This window comes from Typopeltis vanoorti, chromosome 5, assembly GCF_054136105.1.
Source record: "Typopeltis vanoorti isolate ZY-2024b chromosome 5, IOZ_Tvanoo_1.0, whole genome shotgun sequence".
NCBI classification, from domain to species: Eukaryota; Metazoa; Arthropoda; class Arachnida; order Uropygi; family Thelyphonidae; genus Typopeltis; species Typopeltis vanoorti.
Genome location: NC_143553.1, coordinates 82,904,903 through 82,922,987, shown reverse-complemented (window position 1 = coordinate 82,922,987; position 18,085 = coordinate 82,904,903). Strand labels below are relative to the sequence as shown.

Sequence of the window (18,085 nt, the reverse complement as noted above, 5' to 3'; positions counted from 1 at the left end):
ACTTTAGGTTTTTGAAGTTGAAATTTCCAGTTGTATTTCTGGACTTTCTTGGTTACCTGCAACAGCGCATTTATTTTTGTTTCTTCTGATATGCTAGTTTAGAAAACGTTTTTATAATGCTATTCATGTAAATATACAGCAATGGTGAGGACATATACCACAATCCAAAGTATTAATGGATTTGCACATCACCGAAATATTTCTGAGGTACTTCGGAGTAATCAAATTCAGAAAATACACGGAAGTATTTTCCTGTAACTCCTCATGTTCGTGTTAATAACTCTGCAATAAAAACTTGATCTGTATCCAACTTGATTATTTGCAATAATCAAGTTGGATATAGCTGAGGCAAATTATTTCAAGGAAAAGTATATAGCAGCTTTACAAATGCAAATGTTTTAACTGAATATTATTTGCACACAAGATTCCATAATGAAACTGTTTAAATCACATCATATTAAATAGTGCCTTTCAATTTAGAAACGTAAGCAGATGACTGAGAAAATACGTCGTGGTATTTATTTATTTATTTTTCTCTGTTTTTCTTTTTCTCATACCCCCCCCCCCTCCCTTTTTTTTTTGTTGTTTCTCATTCAACAGTTATTCTGGTCTATTATAATAAATTATTCATCCATTCCTTGTTCAAAGAAAAACCACATTCATAGAAATACAATATGATTGCATAATAGTGTTTGTATTAACAACAGGAATGCGGAGACGCCAACAACCTTGTATTTGTTATGCGCGCAAGCATACACGCACGCACGCACGCACGCACACACACACACACACACACACACACACACACACACACACACACACACACACACAGGCCCTAACTACGGACAAGCATTTCAGCCAATTTGACCCCCTTTGTGAAATGGTCAAGGCAGTTTGTAATACTTGTGGAAGGGTTCTCTAATGTGAAATGTGACATACGAAAATACACGGAATAGCAATGTTATCGATGACTTTTGGCAAGGAAGTAGTTGGTAAAGTCGGAAACCTCATCAAAGTCTCAGAATGGTAAAAATAAAGAAAGAATAAAATGAAAAATGTAAAAAATTCATAATATGGTTTTGCATTGAAAAATGTATTTCTCATTTTTAAAGAAAACTTTTTTGTGTGTGATACTTGAATTCTTGATATTACTTATGACTAACTGTTGATCTGTTGAAATGCAGTGGCGTCACGTGCCCGTTCTGAGATCAATTTTCCAAACATTTTCAGAACAAAAAAGGAAGTTTCTGGAGAAAACCCATCCATTTCCGAGGGAAAGAAAGCCTCCGTTGCGAACTGTACAAAAAAGACTTCATCTCATCTCATCTCATCTCTAAAAGTTTCGAATCCTACTGAGAAATATGTTAAGAAATACATAACTATTGGTGCGTGTGTAGCCTTATGATAAACCTGACATTAGTCAGAAGACTGGTTCCCGAAGGTTTTTTTACGACTGCAGGTTACAAAAAAAAGACTAGAACTTTCATGATATTCAGATAATACTAGTTTGAATGAGGAACAGACTGCGGCGCAGTTGTCTGATTTATTCTCGTGCCCTTTTGTCTATGCACGCAGGAAGGAATTTTAAGTTAAAAAAATGAATTCAATTAGTTTAATATTACCCTCTTCTTCTGAACATGAACTATCAAACTCGTCAAATTCCTGTGTGTGTGTGTGTGTGTGTGTGTGTGTGTGTGTGTGTGTGTGTGTGTGTGTGTGTGTGTGTGTGTGTGTGTGTGTGTGTGTGTGTGTGTGTGTGTGTGTGTGTGTGTGTGTGTGTGTGTGTGTGTGTGTGTGTGCGCGCGCGCGCGCGCGCACACATATACACTATATATTAGTCTCATTCTCTGATGCTTTATGAAAGATGTATAAGAGAGCAGAGGAAATGTAGCAACAGGAATCTAATTCCTTGTTGGGCGACGCGGTGTGTGTTGATCTGAAGTTAATCTTTGTGGAAAATTCACACTCAACGAGAAGTAGCGATCACGCTACTGCTACATTAAAGGAGAAAGAGGGATAGTGTTAAAGCCAAATATACAAACAATAATTAAACCAGGTCAACAATACCAATAACTTAAAGTGGATACACACATCGGTAGAACACTGAAAATATTCACAAACAATATTTGCATGTTTTTAGAATTAAAAAAAAAAAACAGTTAAAGTTATTAAAATTGCTTCATTATCATTTGAATGTCTAAATTTCCCAAACGTCAGTATAAACAAAAAATCTTTCTTCCATTACTGGTTTACATAAAGTCCAATAAGTTTCAAATTGGAAAAAATTTTGACTACACAGTCCTCAATAAGCTCATTTAATATATCCTGTTCATCCTATAAAATGTAATTAAATATTCTTCTCTCTCTCTCTCTCTCTCTCTCTCTCTCACACACACACACACACACACACACACACAGAGAGAGAGAGAGGGAGAGAGAGTAAATAAGAAAAAGACAGATGGCTACTATCAGGGCCGGCATAAAACCAAAAAATTCTTAGAATGATCAATATTAAACTAAATAAGGCCGGATACACCGAATAAAAATTGTATATTGCCGCCTCTTTGATCAGCCAGCTGTTTACAATTTTGCAGCGAGAGCAAGCTAAATGCTTGCCTGCAGAATCTTGTATCTACTGCAGTCCATCTAAAGTGAAACGGTGAACGGTTTTTATGCGCAGAAACGAATTTTCGTACAAAACATTTGTTGCTAGTTAACCAGTTATATGGTACGCATCTCAGTAGGCTACTGACAGTCGTGCAGTGCGGACTATTATTTCGTCTCTGTGTCGTGTTGTGTAATAATTTTTTGTGGGTATAAAATAGAAATGGAATTCAAAAATTTAAAAAAAAGTTATCCGGTGCACAAAACCATAAGCGTCACGCTGCGAAAGAAGCAGATATTAAGAAACAAACTGAGGCTCTTAATAAATTTGTTAAAATATTAAAATATTCTGATGCAGATTGTAACCAACTCGATACATCAGAAATCAGAATTGAAGAACTGTGCACATCATCTAGTTTGTATGAAAGTACTATTGCAACTATTGAACAAGATAACAAGACGCATGAGTTAAGTGAAAAATTAGCAGAAGATTTAGTTGTAGTTGATCACGAAACTAACATTGTTAGTCTCTGTAAATTTAGAAGATCCATGTGAATTGGGGAAATTTTGATGAAAAATGACGAGTTGTTTTAATTGAAATGGGGCCTGTTCAAAAGCAAAATATAACATATCCCAGAGATACATATGGTCGTAAATTTGGCGATACGTATTATAATAGAAAACGGGAAGCTCGTGTCGAGAACATGGCTCGTTTATTCTGAAACTTTAAATTCTGTTTTTTTTTTTTTTTTTTTTTTCCTTTGTTGCAAGCTTTTCGCACCTAATGAATCAAGTAGTCTTAGAAGATTATAATGATTGGAGAAATGTAAGTACAACTTTGCATAGACATGAGATTAGTTTAACTCACATGAAAAATTTCTTAAAATGGAAGGAACTTGATAAAAATTTAAAAAACAAAACTACTATTGATTGCCAGACTCAAAGCATGTATTGAAATGGAAAAGAAACATTGGACGAGTATTTTAGAACGCTTGATTGAAATTATAAAATTCCTTGGTAGCCAAAATTTAGCTTTTCGCAGATCATCTGATTAATTATATGAAAGGAATAATGGCAATTTTTTAAAATTAGTTGAAATTAGTTGAAATGGAAAATCATGTTGAAATGGGCCCTACAACGAAACAATAGAGTACACTATTTGAGTAAAGACAGTCAAAATGAAATATTGGAAATTTTAAATAATGCAATTAGGGATATAGTTTTATTATCAATCCGAAAATCTCAATATTATTCCATAATTTTAGACTGCACACCTGATCAAGTAAAACAGAACAAATGACCATTATTATTCGCTTTGTTTCCTGTGACAATGGAATTGTCAAGATCAGGGAAAACTGTTCAGGTTTTGCAGATATATCAGATTCCACAGAATGTAGTTTATGTGCAACAATAATGGAACAACTGGAAAAATGGAACATTCCCATTGAAGACATACGAAGTCAAGGGTATGACAATGGGGCAAATATGAAAGGGAAATTTTTTTTTTCACTCTTTTTACGTGCCATGTGTGCTGTTCACACTCTAAATTTAATCATTAACGATACAGCCAAAGTGAATGCAGATACAATTAGTTTCTTTGCAATTATTCAAGAAATATAAAATTTCTTTTCATTCTCTTACAAACGTTGGGCAATCCTTTTAAAGTTCGTAAAAAAATTAACATTGAAACAGCCATCAGAAACGCGATGGGAAAGTAAAATTAATGCAATCCGCCCTCAACGATATTAGTTTGGAGAAATTTACGATGCAATCTTTGAAATTTTAAATAATGAAAATTTTAATAAAGAAACTCAGCATGAAGCACAAACATTATGTGCTAAAATAAAGGACTACAAATTTATTTGTTCTCTTATAACTTGGCATGATTTACTTAACAGAATAAACCCTGTGAGTAAAATGCTTCAAGACAAAAATATGAACATTACACTTGCTTGAGAATTTATCGGAAACTTAAAAAATATTCTTACAAGAGTATCGATCAGATACAAATTTTAAAGAAGTTCTAAAAACGGCAAAAGAACTGAGGGACGAGGTGGATGGAGAACAAGAATTTAAAACTGGTACGGAAGTCCGACGACGAAAGAAGACACGACAATTTGACTACGAGCATCATGATGAAACGCCACAATTGCCAGAAGATAAATTTAGAGTGAATTGTTTTATGTTTTATACACTTCTAGACGTTGCAATTTGTTCGTTAATAGAACGTTTTGAACAACTAAAAACATATTATGATAATTTCGATTTCTTGTATAGATTACTACAAATTAATAACTAAGATTTACGAAAAAATTGTGACGATTTCGAGATTCTCTTGAAGGACGGCGACAATAAAGACGTAAATGCAATAGAACTATATGACGAGTTATGTGCTTTCCGGGATATTTTTCGGAAGGATAATTTAAATATTCAAAACCCTTTCGATATTCTTAATTTTATTGTGTCCAATAATTTATCTTTCCCTAACTTTTCAATTGCTTTAAGAATACTATTAACCTTACCTGTTAGTGTAGAGAGCATTGAACGTTCCTTTTCCAAGTTGAAATTGATTAAAACCTACTTAAGAACAAGTATGTCACAAAAAAGGCTTGTTAGTTTGGCGTTAATAGCTATTGAAAATGATATAGTATGTGCGGAATTAGACGTTAAGAGTATTATTTCTAATTTTGTGCATATGAAATCAAAAACCCTAAAATTAAATTTCAAGTATATTTATGTAATTTAATTTATTTTCTGTTATTCTGTAAAGATGTTATTTTTTGAATACTTATATTAAATGTTCTAATTATTTCTGAATTCTTTCCTTATTTTCTCATCTATCTTGAGTTTCTTTTATTTTCCTAAAAGATAGTTCCACTTATAAAAATTATTAAAAAACTTTTACAAGTTTCTAAGAATTTAGTAACTTTTCAAGGTATACATATTTGGTCGTTTTTATAGATAGAAATACACTTTTATTAATACAGACCAGTATTTTACAAATAAACATTTATTAAAACCTACCAGTTTCGCCAGCAAACTGTCTGGCTTTTTCAAGGTATTACGGAGATATGAAAGTAAATGCAAATTAAAAGGAACATAAAAAAAACGTTGTAAACCAAACTAGTATCTATGGTTACACGTTTCGCGTGACAAAGATGGCTTATTGTTCTTATTCATTATCACGCATGCGTGTTTGTTGTAGACTTGTAATGTGATTACTGGCTAGCTGTAGTTCAGATTGATTGAGAGAGAGGATCAAGTTTTTCCACGAACTGTTGAGAATTATACCCTGATTTCTGTTGAGGTTTCCGCCGGTTATTAGTACTATTGTGGCTTCCTTAAATACACGATGCCTGTAGTTGTCATCGAGATATGGCATGGAGCTGTTTTGCCAATCTATCGTGTGGTTAGACGTGCAGAAATGATGTGCTAAGCCGGAAGAAATGCTTCTGTTGTGGTTTACATCACCAACATGTTCTTTTTGTCTAATTTCTAAACTTCGTGAAGTTTGTCCAATGTAGGCAAGACCACAGGAACAGGGAATGTAATATACTCCTGGATATTTGTAGAACGGAACTTTATCTTTTGGAGATCCTAAAACTTGTCTGATGTTGGTGGTTGGTTTGAAGACCACTCTGATGTTGTTGGCTCTTAGTATTCTTGCTATTTGATAAGAAATTGACTTGATGAAAGGTATCACTACAGTAGAAACGTGCTGACGGTGGGATTCTTCTTGTCTGGGGTTGTCATTGTATAGATATTTTTTGATGATGTTTTGAGGGTATCCATTTTGTGATAATGTGTTGGCTATTAGTGAGAGTTCATTCTGTGTATCCTCCTCTTCTGATATAAACTTTTTGGCTCTATGTTTCAACAGGTGGATAATACTCAGTTTGTGTGACTTGTGATGGTTTGAAGTATAGTGAAGATATCTTCCAGTATCTGTGGGCTTTCTGTAAATGGATAATTTGACACTGTTAGGTTGTTTTTTTTATCAAAATATCTAAAAAATGCAGTTGGTTGTTGTTGTTTTCTACTTCCAGAGTGAATTTTATCTTGCTATGTATTGAGTTGATTTTATCCACAAACGATTTAAGGTTGTCTAAGCTGTCTTGCCATATGATGAATATATCATCCACATATCTCCACCATGTAGATGGTTTCGGAGAGATTGCAGAGAGAATTTCTTTTTCAAGTTTTTCCATGAAAAGGTCTGCACAAGATGGTGATAGTGGGCTTCCCATTGCTAGGCCTTCTAATTGTTGGTATATGGTGTTATTAACTTTGAAGAAATAGATTGAAGGCAGTGTCTAAACATCTGTGTGATGTCTAGAGGAAAGAGGTCTTGGATGATGTTTATTACCTTTTCTACTGGAACATATATGTAAAATATGGAATATGGAACATATGGAAAATATGGAATATGGAAAATATGGAACATATTTGTAAAATACTGGTCTGTATTAATAAAAGTGTATTTCAATTTAGTAACTTGTAAAATGCAAGAATTTTTTAACTTTAGTTCAAATAAATTTTAACTTTAATTAAAATTCATTTTAATTTTGTTAGCGATTCTGGTCGGTGAGAAGGCTATAATCCCTGTATATTCACCGATTAAAGTGAAGTGACTTTATCAAACTTTGCTTTAACTTTTGAGAATTTTTTGAAGATTCGGGTTTTTAACGATTATCCTGCCTAGTCAACACCCCCGGTTCGTTACATTTAGCGAACCAACGTGTGGCTGTTCTGTCAAAATTTATTTAAGAAATTTCAAATAATTTAAATTTTTATTATCGTAAAAAAAACACACACTCCCAGATAGTTACAGGGGCGCTTAGATGGAAATTGCATGCGGACGGCACAGACCCTAGCGCTGGTTCTGGCTACTAACTCGATATCGTTCGTTATTTAGCCAGTAGATTTCCAGTTCCTCGTAAAATTATCGGTTCCACTTGTAAGCGTCCTATATAATCCAGTTAAGATTCTAAAAATGTGACCAATTTTTCTACAATTGTTCTGCTGCTTCCGGGCCTACACCTACTATACTTCCTTGAGAAACTTAGTGACATCGACATTTTTTGTTCGCATTAGACAAACTTCCTGCCGCATATAGGTATGGAAGCGTCACGGGTCATGGAATGGCACTGTTTCAAGTACTGTGGCAACCGAAGACAAAATACGCATATTCTTTTTCCTGAGTATCTTACGTTAAGACGGTTTACGCGCAACTTGCACAAATCCCAAGGCAATGAGACGTCATGAGAATATAAAACAAGTGAAGCTTTGGCGCTTGAAGGCAAACGATGCCAAAACAAGAACTTATTTGTGCTCTGTTAATTCTTGCGTATTTTGTAAAGTGCCCATTCTTCGCGAATTCTATAAAAATTACTAGTTTTCAGCAGAAATGTAAGTGTACATCCCCCCCCCCACCTCTAAGAAAGAAGTATGTTAAAATAATGTTTTTTTTTCTTTTCAAAAACAGTTATTCGAAAAACTATTTTTGAAATCAGCGAATTTTTAATGATATAAAAGCAACAAACAAACAATATACCATTAAATTTCCCTTAATGGATTTGTACATTTTAACTCGTAAACGTCTAATCAAATATGCAGGTCACAGTCTTCATTTTATTTTTGAAGAAGGAAAAGTAAATGCGTTGTCTTGTCCCATAAAATAAATTTAGTTGCTAACCTGATTCAACAATGAAAAATAGATTTTATTCCGCAAGTGTAATTAATCTTCAATGTTCCTTTCCTGTGTGAGCTTAACAAATTTCATTATGGTTACATTGTGATTTGTGGACAAACAATGTCTTGAACTTAGTGGGTCATGCAAGCATTGTCCAAAAGTAAGACTAACTTAGAAAATGATTCTTGAGTATAATTTACTAAAGAAAATATTTTGCGTCGTATTGTTTGTGCTTAAAATTTGATATGAAACCGTCATGTCGACATCAGAAAATACTGTGTGTATGTATTTATGTGTGCGGTGCGTGTGTACACAGGCAATAGCCAACGAAGACAAAGAAATCAGTTTTCTTTAAATCATGTAGAATTTTAATGTGACAAAATAATTTCATTAATTATTTTAAGTATATAAATGCTAAAATATATTGTGTAGAATATTACTAGTGATAGTAATAAATAAGTCGTATTTTGTTTTGTTTTTTTTAAGAAATAAGCACATGTAGTAACGACGAGTGAACTGCACTAATTTATTAGACTTTCCTGCTTTTTGTGCGGTTTCACAGTTCTGCCACTTAAGTCAATATTACAGCAGTCAGTCAAAATAGTGTCAGACGAGTAAACGATGTGAACCTTCAGTTGAAAAATCGTTATAAATGTTCTTCTTAAATACTTTCATGGTTCTTTGGACTCCAGCAACAAATTAGAGACCATCCTTAAATAATGCAACATCATTGTAAATAGGAATGACTTCTAATTTACAACCGGTTAATCGAATTCTAGTATGCCATGCCATGGATATTCGTGAATTAATTTCATCTACAAGTACAAGATTACCACTCTTCTTATGGGAAGATTGAACTGGCTTGAAAAAAAAAAATAAAATAAAATACCATGTTTTTTTCGTTTTTTTTTTTTTTTGCAACTTTTTGCGAGTATTCCAGGTTTCATTTTTGTGAGGGAATCCCTGTCATTAACTAAATCAATAACTCAATTCTGCTTATAGCCAGAAATTTTAGAATCAAGAATCATTTTAATTATTTTTTAATTTAAAATATGTTAATTTCAAAAATTTCTAATAAAAAATGCTTCAGTTTCATTTGTTACTAGTATGGTATCATCATTTTAGGTGTACTCCCCCCCCCCCCACCTCTCTTAGCTTCAAGAAGTGAAGGTGCTGTGGTCTCATACAGTTCTGAAGAAGTTTGCCAGAATTCGTTTTCTTTTTTTAATTTTACTATTTAAAAAAAAAAAAAGACAAACCATAAGCGATATCATATTTATATACATATAATGTCCTTATAGCGCTAGTTGCTTTCGGGTAATTTCTGAACACTCAACCACCTCTCTTATATTTATGAATATGATAAAAAAATAAAAAATAAAAAACATTAAAATCATTATCACGTTTTAACAAACACCCCCATCCCCTCTCCCCTCAAGAAGAAAAAGAATCCGAGACACATCAGCAACTCATATTCGATTTTATTAACACAGAAAGCAAAAGGTTTGAACGAAAAGAAGCTAATATGACTGCGTTTACAGAGAAGGAAATATCTCTACTCGTGTTGTAGCAATGCCAGAATCACAAGTAAAGCTTAGCGTGCATTCGTGGTACTAGGTCAATATTTGTTTTTGGAAGATATCTCAGGAACTGAGAAAGTCTATATATAACACTAGTGAATATACAGTTTATATATAAAACCAGGGTTGTCATTCGAAACCGCGACTATGTTGATGGATTGTGCGTAGTTTTTTCCAGTAAATTCCCACTAACAATGTTTTCGATTTCGATGTTATATGACTGTGGTTTAAATATATACTTAAAACACAAAAAAGCGTGAAAGAATTTTTCGGGATTGTAGGAAATATCAGGGCTATTTTTTTGCCATTAGTTGTCCATACACTAATTCTTGACTAATACATTATTAAGTTAATAATCATGTTTGCATTATTTCAGTACTTTGAATTATAAAATTTCACGCATCTGCCAGAACAGTTTTAATTTTTTTTTTAAATAACAGTCTGCTTAAATTAAAGAAAATTCGCAAGCCAAGGCGAAACTATAGTCACGTGGATTTTAAGAACTCTGTATATTTAATAACAACAGAAGGTAATGGTGTTAAAATTTATGAATATGATACAAAAATAAAAAAAAAACATTAAAATCCAGATTTTTTATCTTTAGCTTTTCATATACATTTTTGGAAAGAAATCCCCCCATCCACACAGATCCATATCCTCAATAAAAATAATATGAATACCGATCATTGAAAATCATAGAACTTTTTTTTTTTTTACTTTCAATGATTTTTCAAGAAGCTCAGTAAAACTACTATACTTAGCGGTGATAAAAATGTTGAAATATCGACGACATTAATGACCTAATAGCTGTGCCTCGAATAAGATGCTGTAGACCAAACAGTCCAGACCTACTAGACAAAACATCGAAATTCAATTCCAACTGGACGTTGTAGGAAATGGAAAAAGGACTTCACTTGATACCGAGGTAATTTTCAGGATGACATGTAATAGTTTCAAGCTTCTCAAACAATGACCGAATTATATTCATCGAAGAAGATAGAAACATAAAAGAAAAATCTCTTTACGAAGTAGTTGCCGATAATCATTTTAACCACCCCAACTATAAATAAATAAATAACGTTCTGCTTTTTGTCTCGTCGACTTCTTTTGGTTTTGTTTTCTTATGCATTACTTCTCTAACTTTCAATAAAACTGTTCTTCTTCTTCCGACTTTGAGACACACATACACACACAAAAAAAAAAAAAAATATATATATACGATTGTTAGCTCTCGTTTCTCTTTATACTGACTTTGTTTTTCTATTTGATATCGGTACAATAGCCTACCTTGTCGCTCTACTCGAACAAGTAACCTTCAGCCAAGCTGTAAGGCATCGAATCACAAATATGTACACTATTCATGCATTCGTTTACCTCCTGCTTGTTGCAAGCTAATAAAAATCCAGGCCATGGCCGTCAAAGACGTAGATCTAATGAACGCTTTATGTTACTGTGCAAACGTGCCTGGCTTGAGAAGTAAAAAAAAAAAAAATTAATATTAAGAAAACAAAACTAAAATCGGAAGCGATACTGACCACCCTATTCAACATGAGCGCGGAGTTTACCTGCTTGGTGTCCGCGTGTCGACCGTGTTTATCCGAGTGAGCGAAAACCTGTCATTCGTTCCCATGCTCCTCTTCCCCCCCCCCCCCAGTTTCTTCCCCGTGCCTCTTTCCCACTGTTGCCATTCCTTTGCAGTTGAGTAAGTGGCGTTCCATCACGTCAGTTCTGTTAGGTGAACGTTCCGTGGATGAACACTCTTTCGGCATGTCTTGAGACTTGTCGGATATGATCTGCAGCCTCGCGAGTCGAATGGAAGCAGCTGCGGGCCAGCAGAAACGATGATGACCAACGAAACTATTTCTATTTGCGTATTGTAATCCAGCAAGCAAAGTGCGTTCTATCGTTCCTTAGCTTCAATTAATCATCCGAATGTAACAAGCGGGAGTTAAAATAATTGTCGAATGCGCAGAAACAATCATTTTCGGACATAATTATTTAGAACAATTACGGGTTCTTAGCTGGAATTTGACAAACCTGCTAACTGCCAAAGTTTTCGTTTATTTTTCTGTCGTTACAGTGTTTATTTTTCAGTACTGTATGTCAACTGAGCGTTGCAAAATTTACTCCGTAAATAACGAAACACGCGGATAGTTTCAGACGACGTTCCTTTTATATACTATCATACGATAAGCAACCTGTAGCGACAAAAATAACGAAATATGGGAAATGTTCAAGTTGCGGAAAATCACCACCAACACCAGCAGCAGACGATAAATGAACAAAATGCAAATTCCAAATCAAATACTAAGGAAGATTTACATCTAGATTTGATGGAAGTGGAATTAATGATTCCATATCTCCCACGAGTGAAATCAATAAAACGAAGCTGCCGAGAAGGAAAAGGAAAAAATCGAGTAAGTACACTTTAGAGAGCATTTCAATTAAATGACTTTGCTGCATTTTTTTTTCTCTATTGAATAATAAATATTCAGATTTTAAGATAATAATCATGAATATTTTCCAAATGTAAATATTAATATTAACAGAAAAATATACACAGTGAAATGTGTTTATTAGGCAAACTAGCCGCATCAGTTCTAAATAATTGTATCCTCGAAATAAAGCACAAACATAAAATTGATTTATCTGCATTTTAAAATCTGAAAGCTTTTTATTTTTTCTGTGGAGCACTTTAATAAGTAATAATTGCCCGCTTGGTTGATCCAGTATCCGACCTCCAACCAACAAACTGCGGGTTCGAATCCGGTTGTGGGCATGAATGTTTGTGATTGTCTTTAGGTGGGAGACCAAGTCCCCTCTTATTAGAATGAAATGGCTTATAAAATTCCATGCTTGGTGTCTAGATCAGAGTTTCCGGACTATGTAAAAAATAAATGAAAAAAAAAATACAGTATGTGTGTGTATGTATATTTACAAATTGGGGTTCAGTGTTGCGACTATTACTGTGTAGCTTTCATGTCAACAATGTTGTATATGTACTGCAGAGAAATATTCAGTTGTTTGCAGTAATTACGCATACTCCGATGGCTCTTCGGGAAGATATGAATAAGTTGGATAAATAGACAAATAACTGGAGATGCCCATTTTACAGTTTAGCATCGTTGATTATAAGGCTTTGAACTTGGCATCTACAGATGGGCGACTGAATACTGTTTTGATGGAACTATACTGTAAGAAGCGGAGGAGGCAAATGACTTTGGGGTGATGTTGGGAAGTTCCTGGAACATAATGCAAATGTAGTAAAGACAAACAACTCAGGGGACACTGACCAGAGGAGTAGAGTGGTCGTTCCATTATGTAGCACCTTGATGATACCATACCTGGACTACTATGCTTAGATCTCGTCTAGAATCTGAAAGGAACGGAGAAACTCTAGAGAGGGTAAAAATGATCTTAGGATTGTGAAACGTTGAATATGAAGATAGACTGAGGGCAATGTATGCAATCTTCAGAATATGGTAATATGAGGAATATGGGAATACTCGTAAACGACGAACGAGTGGTATGATTGAGACATTTAAGCTGTTGAGAGGCAAGTACCTCTCAAGAGCTGAATGTCTCACATAAGGAGAGTTTTTGAAATCTCAGAAAGGGAGCGATTTCTCAAAGCTTGGAATAAGGAGGAAGACAAGGACCATACCTGAAAGTTGTACAAAGGAAGTGGTGTGTAAGAGAACGAGTACGATTTTTTTTTTTTTTTTGAATAAAGTGGTAGATACATGAATGCATTTCCTGAAAGGGTAGCGCGAGTGTATGATGATACAACGGCCATGAGGCCCATACGAGCAGTTAGAGAAATCATACGAAACCAGTACAATATTGGTTGAGATGTATTTTTTTATCTATAAATCGCATGTGTTCTCCTGGCCGATTAACCTGGTTAACGGGAGGAAAAAACTCAAGTTACCTTGAGGGTGAACCCTACAACCTACGTATGAGACCGATTAATTCACCTTCAATTGAAAGGCCCTGATAAAGCTCTTCGAATCCTAGACACTTATTAGTTTAAGGGGCAGTTCGATAGAAATAAAGTGAAAGTTATAAAGTGAACCTCCCACAATGAGTAATAATAAATAAATAAGTAAATAATAATGTTTTGAGAATATCAGATAGTAAAGATACCCTGATTATTGTTCTGATTCGCCACATTATCTTAATACTGCATTATCGCTCTTTGGATGGAAGATGAATTTCATCCACCGGTGTGATGAGACAACCACACCTTCTTATTGGAGGCTTAATTGACTTGAAAAAGTTTCATGTTTGGTCTCTCTCTCTCTCTCTCTCTCTCTCTTAGTAAGTGGGATTCACATTAGAAAACGTTATAGATTTTGCGGGACCACTATGCTGCTGCTGCTTCTTTATCCTTTGCTGTTAGTGAAACACATGTGCTTCGATTTCATACAGCCACTCTATATTAAATGGTAGTGCAGCTAGGATCGGTTGTATTGAATTACGACCGAAGAAATTAAGACTATGGGGACAGCGAATTTTGTCTGTTAATTGCGTGTGTTCTTTTGACCGGTTTGCTTCTTTTGTAGGATTAAAGATCCCTTTCACCCCTATATGGGACCAGATGAAAACTGCAGCTAAAAAGTCCATATAAAGGTTCTATGGGATTGAACCCAGATTTTTTTCCCAAAAAAGAAATAGTCTTTACAGACTGAGAAACGGAAGCTCTGATAACACAGTGTAATACCAAAGTTATAAATCTGCAATATATTTTTTTTTTTGTTGTAAATCATCAATCATTTACATTAGCACACATTTATATAAAACGAATTTAGATAAAGGATAAAAGATTCCGATCAAATTAATTGTGTTTAGGACTGCATACAATGCAGTCCTAAACACAATTAATATGAACTGTGATATTAATGTGAATTAATATCACAGTAAAGAATACGAACACAGTTCGTATTCTTTACTGTGATAATGTACAAAATAAGTGAGTTTAATATAAAAATAGATGTTTATATATTTTTTTAATGTACCGTATTCAAAATTTATTAAATATATATATATAGCAAAGCAAATATTATCGGTAAAATTATCATCCAAAATATGTTTTTATTCCACTCACGAAAAGGCTGGAGACCTATATCACTTACGATGATAGCAGCTCAATGTTAAAGTATTGGAGGCCTCAAGTGGCTTGGTTCCATGACTGGTCTCTAGCAGGATTTCCGGACGATGAAAAAGTAAATAAAATAATGCAATATATATAATCAGTAAAAATAGAAAAAAAATCGTTAGTCCATCCAGGGTACGAAATGTTGTACTACAGGTTTACAAATAAACCTTTCGTGAATGGAGCCACATAAGGAAAAAAAAAAAAAAAAAAAGATAATGAGATAATCTGGGAACCTTCCTCTAACTCCCGGTCCTTTTCAAGTCGCTTCCAGTTTCCAACAAGCAAGGTATTTTGTGGTCTCACACCGGGCGATGAAAATCATCTCTTACCTAAACATATCCATAAACAAAATCCATTCACAGTAGGGTGGATTCGAATCCTCTTATTTGCAAAGGAGGGACGTTGTTGACATGAAATATTACTATGACCAATCTAATTGTTGGTCAGAAATCACAGTTTCATTGAATTTCAACGTGGGCATAGATGTCTCTGAATGCTTTTAAGTGGCAAATGAATTTCATCACCCAGCATGAGACCACCACCTCGCTTACTGGAGAGCTCAACAGCTTGAAAAAGTTCCATAAGCGAGATAAGTGAAATGGAAACGATAAATCACACGAACAAAAATGATTTTTTTCCCTTCTTCTCTTTTGATATTATCTGAAGATCTAGCTTAGTGAACCATGTTAAAGAAATTAAATGGAAACTAAATAGCCGGTAGAAAATATACTACTGAAAGTGAATAGCAAGGAAATAGCTTTGGAAGTCGCTTTATTCTCTATGACACAATGTGAAAGCATTCAGTAGTATAGTAAGAGTTCCGAAACTGGGCTCTTTAAGCCCAATTTCGTTCTTTAAGTACTGCAGAAGCCAGTGACTACTCTTTATTACAAAAATCATTAGGCTTGCTGTAACTCTGGCGCTAAGCCGAATATTATGATTTATATGATGATGTATTCGACATGATACAGAATGTCAAATTTGAAGCATTGGATTCGATTAAAAAAAGTTCTAGGACACTTTGAGAAAGGAAAATTTCTAAAGAACGGAATATCATCCAACCTATTTCGACCAAATCTAATTATTTCTTATGTTAAATCCTCTGAAAATTCTGATACAAGCAGACCAAAATGAAGGAAAGGGGGGAATAAAATGCTGTAGATTTTTACAAGTCTCGATCGATTTCAGACAATTACTTGTTTACTGTTTTAACTTAACTTCATCTTAAAAAAAGTGATGTATCATAACAAAAAAAAATCTTATATATATAAAAAGCGGGCAAAATATTGAGAAAGTACGCGATTAGTTGCAATCTACGTAGAGGCTACTCGGCTGACGTTATTTTTTTAATTTTTGAGAATGTCAATTCCCTTTGACATTTAAGCACGACTATAACAATAGCAGCAGAACCTCCGTAGCGCAGTCAGTATAGACCAGTGATGGCGAACCTATGACACGCGTGTCAGCACTGACACACTTGAGGATTTCAGATGACACACCTTGGATGTTGAAAAATATTGGTATTCTGATGAAAAAACTAATTTCAGTAATTTCAGTTTATTAAATTAATTATAAAATATGAATTCATAGATTGTATATCAATGTCCTATTAAATAAATAGCCTAATATGATATGTATAAGTCACCATCTATGATTAAGTAGTTAAATTTATAATGTATGTATGCAAGTGGCACATCAACAACGTCAATATTTAAAAAAAAAAGATGTTTGACACACCTGGGTAAAAAGGTTCGCCATCACTGGTATAGACGATATCCTTTGGTCGGAAAGTCCTGGGTTCGATTCCCGTCAGCGACGTGAGGAACTTTATCTGGTCTCTTTCGACGAAAGGTGAGTTAGCCGTCTCATACGGAGGTAGGGGGGGTTTCACTAGGAAACTCGGGTTTTTCGTCCCCTAGAACAGGCAAACCGGTCCCGTGAACACACACGGACTACAGTCAGAAATACTGACCTTAGGGGATGCAGCAAGGAGTGGAGACCCGGTCGCATTAATTAGCTGTAAGCCTCCTCGGTAGGGGAGGAGACTCAATCCGTCCTAGGATAGGATGGACGAGTAGATATGATGATGATAACACCAACAGCGCACTATAAAATATATTAGCAAAGTAGTTGTTTCTAAATGATGACTTCATGTCAATTGCCTTAGTATTCCATAATGCAAGGACACCTTCGTCCAGATGTATATATATTGCTATGCATTGCGGAAAGGATGGCTATCCAGACCGATTTCGACCTTCATTGAGGCCTTAGTGGGAACCAGAACCAGATCCAAATGAGATAGCAAGGTTAAATTAATGCAGAAATCATATCAAGTCATTAGCTTCTATATACAAGTAACTAGTCATGAAGATGTTTCACGCGCAAACTAGGTTTCCTTACACTCAGGTAATGAATAAAACAAGAATATACTTTCTTGATAAACTTAATTTAATTTCTAATCAAATGGAAAAACTTTCTACAACTTTCTCTGATCCAGAGTATTTTAATAATAAGTCGATACACCTTCAATACTACTTGTATATAGGAAATATATGATTTCTGCATTAATTCAATCTTGGTGTCAGATCATGGGCGGAGAACAGTCCTTTTTAGGACTTCCAGGGTAATAAATGGCAATGCTAGCCAATGAAGTTTTAACTGAGGCTCGGCTATTGCCGTTACCAAGCCATGACTAGAGCTTTTTAGCTCAATAACACTCCATCCACACAGATTTTCTTCATTCAGATGACGGGATAAAGAGTCAAGGACTCAGTCCATCGCCCAGTTCTTTTAAGAACTTAAGAATCTTGGTGTCAGATGTGGGAGTCAGCGCGATAGTGATGTCCACCGCTCGGTCAGTTTTGTTGGAATTATGGTGCGTTTATTATATTATGTCTTGAATATCATGCAATTTTTTATTCAGTGCTCTTGCCAAAACAGTACAGAGTCCTGTAGCAGTACCGGTAAGACTACAACTGCACGGTAAGCGTGTTTTTTTTTTTTTTTTTTTTTAAGATAGATACTTCACATTGATAGTCATGGAAAAACAGC

The 18,085-nt window shown here is 34.6% G+C and overlaps 1 protein-coding gene across 1 annotated transcript in view; it reads left to right on the top strand.

Moving 5' to 3' along the window:
* Positions 1-11,551: 11,551 nt before the first annotated feature.
* LOC150106601 (uncharacterized) overlaps positions 11,552-18,085 on the top strand; it is a 128,860-nt gene continuing 122,326 nt past the window's right edge. Inside the window, exon 1 of the mRNA XM_090392563.1 lies at positions 11,552-12,293. Within this exon, the coding sequence (XP_090248689.1) occupies positions 12,099-12,293 (195 nt within the window). The 5' untranslated portion in view covers positions 11,552-12,098. The remainder of the gene's footprint in view (positions 12,294-18,085) is intronic.